Source organism: Helianthus annuus, chromosome 17, assembly GCF_002127325.2.
Source record: "Helianthus annuus cultivar XRQ/B chromosome 17, HanXRQr2.0-SUNRISE, whole genome shotgun sequence".
NCBI lineage: Eukaryota > Viridiplantae > Streptophyta > Magnoliopsida > Asterales > Asteraceae > Helianthus > Helianthus annuus.
In genome coordinates this window covers 3,802,428-3,806,946 of record NC_035449.2, presented here as the reverse complement: position 1 = coordinate 3,806,946, position 4,519 = coordinate 3,802,428, and the positions used below count along the sequence as shown (strand labels likewise).

The following is a 4,519-nucleotide window of genomic DNA, read 5'->3' as shown; positions in this document are numbered from 1 at the left end:
AACTTACATGAAATTAAGGTATACAAGCTAGAAATATATGAAAATATAAATGGTTCGTTTATTTTAGTTAACCGATGGTACAAAAATAACCGATAACCGACTTTTGATTAATTCGATTTCGGTTAATTTCGGTCTAGTTATAATTAACGTTCGGTTAATACCCACACCTACTATGTAAAAAAGTAAAGGTCCAAACATGTTTTAAAACTATAATTAGCAATTTCACATCTAAACAAAAAAAAAATCTAATTAACTGAATGACAAAAATTTGTGCATAGGGAAGCCACTCTTTATCAGAGCCAGGTTTCGATCCTGGGACCTGTGGGTTATGGGCCCACCACGCTTCCGCTGCGCCACTCTGATTTGTTGGCAATATCTAATTCTTAATTTCCATTATCATATGATGACTAGTTCATCATTGAATCGGGTCGGGTCGGCCCGTTTGAAAAGAGCACCACGTATGGATAGCCGACAGAATAATCAATAATGTATGTATGTATATTTGCATCCGATTTTTCAGAAGAAGAAAAAATTACGACTACTGAATTTCAGAGGTGCGAGAGGATCTTCGAGGTAATCGTCCCCTTTCCTTTCCTTTCTCTCTCTCTCTCTCTCTAACCCACATAATATGTATATTCCTATTGTGTATATGTATATCTATATGTAATTGTTTCAATTTAGGGTTCGTGTTCGCGTAAACATTTGGGATTTTGATTTGTTGTGGTGTTTCAGCGATGGCTTCCAAACGGATCTTGAAAGAACTCAAGGATCTCCAGAAAGATCCTCCTACCTCTTGCAGCGCAGGTATCGTTTAGATAGATCTCTTGTTTTGTGTTTGATCATGATCTGTTGGATGTTACTTGTGTTTGATTTTGTTGTTTGTTGTTAAAAGTTAATAACTTTGGGGAAAAAAAGGATTAATTTTTGGGTTTTTATTGTGGGTGTGTGGGAATTGTTGTGAAGATGATCAGATCTGTATGTAAAAAGTGTTTGTTTGGGGATATGATCTTTTGGAATAGGTGTTGACCTGAGATTGACTAATGAAATGTGTTATTCTCGCTGTTGTAAGAATCGCTAGGCGCTAGGGGTGTAAACAAGCCCAGAGGCTCGAGAGCTACTCGTTATCGGCTCAGTTAAACGCTCGAACGAGCCGAGCTTTAACGAGCCCGAGCTTGAGCTCGAGCCTGAAATAGAGCTCGTTGAGCTCGAGTCTGAAATACAAAGCTCGTTTAGGCCCGCGAGCCTAAACGTGCCCAAACAAAAATTTATTTATTTTATATGTAATATAATAATAATGAGGATAACATTGGCGAGCCGAGCTTTGGCTCGTTTAAGCGATACTGAAGCGAGCTCGAGCCGAGTTTTTAGCTCGTCTGAGGTTGTTCTTAAATAGCTCGAGCCGAGCTCGAGCTTTGGGTTTTACTCGCGAGCTGAGCTCGAGCTTCAAAAAAAACATGACGAGCCGAGCTCTCGTTTACACCCCTACTAGGCGCTAGTTAGTCGGTGGGGTATCGAGTAGCTATTAATCAGGATTAATTGGAATTAATCGGATTGGGATTTTTATATCGGCGCGAATTGGTCCTAATCGATCCTCTATGATTTTAACCCGTTAACTTGAGTTCCGGACCGATTCATGGATCCATGAACTAATATCTTAATGTTTGAATTTTTGAGTACTTGATTTATTATGTTTAAGTTTAATTGTTTATGTTTGAACTATATACTATGTGAACTTTGAAGTAGTATAACTATAAGTGTTTGAAAAATTACATATGAAATTCCAAACGGATTAATCCAGATTAATCGCTAGTCAGTACCCCCACCACCCAACTAGCACCTAGCGGTTTATACAACATTTTTATATAAACACTTGAAGGTTGTGTGGATGTGTGTATGGGCAATCAAACATATAACATTTTTAGGAAAAAAGAAACCTCGAGTTCTTCATTTGCTTTACACGCTCTCTTGTAAGTGTGATTTTAGGCCCAGTGGCAGAAGACATGTTTCACTGGCAAGCTACAATTATGGGGCCTCCCGACAGCCCTTACTCTGGTGGCGTTTTTCTAGTTACTATTCATTTCCCTCCGGATTATCCGTTTAAGCCACCTAAGGTACTTGGTTCCATCATCAAAATCAAATAAATTTTATACTCAAGTCAACGGAAAACGTACACGCTTTTGACTTTTGAGCATCATTGTTTTGTAGGTGGCTTTTAGAACAAAGGTTTTCCACCCGAACATCAACAGCAATGGTAGCATCTGTCTTGATATTTTGAAGGAACAATGGAGCCCGGCTCTAACTATTTCCAAGGTTGATAATCTAGTATTTGATATTTTGATCTAGAGTAAAATGTTATTTTCGTGATTTCGTCCCTGAGGCTTGGCCAATTTTGTGACTTCCGTCCAAGGGTTTGTTTTTCCGCATCTGGATCCAAAAGGTTTGAAATCTTGCCATTTTCATCTGGCTTGTTAACTCCATCCGTTTTTCTCCATTAAGTCTGGGGTATTTCCGTCTTTTTTGTTAACTGCACTTCGGTATCTTTCACTTTATGTACAAGAATTTAGCATAACGTACACGTATTCAAAAGACCGAATTGCCCTTCAAATTAACAAGGAAAAATTACAAGTTTTGTCCTTTATCTTTATACCACTTTTCAGGCGGTGTCCTTTTTAAGGAATGTTGACAGGCGGTGTCCTTTACTAAGTATTTTGTTGCAAGTTTAGTCCTTTACACCCAACCCAGTTAAAAAACCCTGTAAATTGTTGGGTGTAAAGGACTAAACTTGCAACAAAATACCTAGGTAAAGGACAAAACTTGCAACAAAATACCTAGTAAAGGACACCGCCTGGCAACAGATAACAGGGTTTTTTAACTGGGTTGGGTGTAAAGGACTAAACTTGCAACAAAATACCTAGTAAAGGACACCGCCTGTCAACAATTAACAAGGTTTTTTAACTGGGTTGGGTATAAAGGACTAAACTTGCAACAAAATACCTAGTAAAGGACACCGCCTGTCAACATTCGTTAAAAGGACACCACCTAAAAAGTGGTATAAAGATAAAGGACAAAACTTGTAATTTTTCCAATTAACAAAAAAGACGAAAATACCCATGACATAACGAAGAAAAGTGGATGAAGTTAACGAGCTGGATGAAAATGGCAAGATTTCAAACCTTTTGGATCCAGATGCAGAAAAACAAACCTTTAGATGAAAGTAACAAGACTGGCCAAACCTCAGGGATAAAAATGACATTTTTACTCTTTGATCTAAATAGCCAACAGCTATTTACTACTCTGAAAACTCTTTTGAATATTTTAGTTAGGCTACTTGACAGATTTAGACTATGTTTGTCATATATTTGAAATCGGTTTTCAATAATGGTGTTTTTTTTTAATCAGGTTTTACTATCGATTTGCTCTTTGTTAACCGACCCTAACCCAGACGACCCTCTTGTGCCCGAGATTGCTCACATGTACAAGACAGATAGGAGCAAATATGAGACAACCGCACGAAGCTGGACCCAGAAGTATGCCATGGGTTAGTTACTGTGTTGTGTTACTTTTATGAAGAAAATAATATATTTGTAATGAATGAGAATGTGTGAATTATGTTTTCAAGTATTGTAATTTGTAAGAGACAAGGTTTAGGGTTTAGAAGGTAAAGGTAACAAAACATGCCCCGTCCTAAAAGACACTTTTTAATTTGTTTTGCCTTTCTAAACAATCTAAGCTTGTTCTGTTTTGTACTCCTCTTGTTCTTTGCTTTATTATATGTGCACAACACAAACCTTGAATGACATATATAGGCGTTGTTAACAAACCGAACGTTTAGTGTAATGGGATGTTTTTTTATGTTCATTCATTTGATATTTTGATAAACTAATGGAACAACAACCGTGCCCAGTAAATCCCATTAATAGCGTGCTATGCTATTGGTAGGGTCTGGGGAGGGTGGGATGTAGACAAACTTTACTTCTGTCCCTAGGGATAGAGAGGCTACTTCCAAAGAGACGAACATACACGAACGTGATCTTTTTTCATTTAGATAGACGAATGAACATGAACAAACGTTCATGTTCGTTCGTGAACGTTCGTTCATTTATGACCATTCATGTTCGTTCTTTTACATCCGTTTATATTTATTCATCGTTTATGTTTGTTTAAACATTCATTCAAATCCATTTGTTTTGATATTTGCATAGCTTTGAAATGTTTGATGTAATGATGACGGTATTTTAGACTTTAGTTTGTATGTCTACGTATAATTTTAACCTGTGTTGTATGTTCATTTATGTTTGTCCGTGTGTCCATTTATGTTTCTTTATCTCCGTTTAGAGTGTTAACGAATGAACGTAAACGAACACGAAAACACTATTTTTCTTAACAAACAGTCAGAACAAGAATATATTTCCTTTTAAGGGTTTATGTTTGTTGTTCGGTTAAAGTTAACCGAACAAACACAAACAAGCCATGTTTATGTTCGTTTGGTTCTTTTACAGACGTAGTCGTATAAGTTAGA

General features: G+C 37.0%; 1 protein-coding gene and 1 non-coding gene across 2 annotated transcripts; one reads left to right on the top strand and one right to left on the bottom strand.

Moving 5' to 3' along the window:
- Window positions 1-291: 291 nt before the first annotated feature.
- On the bottom strand, window positions 292-363 carry TRNAM-CAU. Its single transcript has one exon. It is a non-coding gene; the product is annotated as a tRNA-Met (tRNA).
- Window positions 364-435: 72 nt separating this feature from the next.
- On the top strand, window positions 436-3,748 carry LOC110920674 (ubiquitin-conjugating enzyme E2 28). Its single transcript, XM_022164859.2, has 5 exons — window positions 436-573; window positions 733-804; window positions 1,984-2,111; window positions 2,206-2,310; window positions 3,400-3,748. The coding sequence occupies exons 2-5, from the start codon at window positions 735-737 to the stop codon at window positions 3,541-3,543; spliced, it is 447 nt and encodes a 148-aa protein (XP_022020551.1). The 5' UTR covers window positions 436-573; window positions 733-734; the 3' UTR covers window positions 3,544-3,748.
- The last annotated feature ends 771 nt before the right edge of the window (window positions 3,749-4,519 follow it).

Bases quoted from the DNA above. Each gene is read 5' to 3' on its own strand.
- LOC110920674 (XM_022164859.2), top strand. From the start codon at position 735: ATGGCTTCCAAACGGATCTTGAAAGAACTCAAGGATCTCCAGAAAGAT. The intron at 805-1,983 runs GTATCGTTTAGA...GTGTGATTTTAG, and splicing joins TCCTACCTCTTGCAGCGCAG to GCCCAGTGGCAGAAGACATG. The intron at 2,112-2,205 runs GTACTTGGTTCC...ATTGTTTTGTAG, and splicing joins ATCCGTTTAAGCCACCTAAG to GTGGCTTTTAGAACAAAGGT.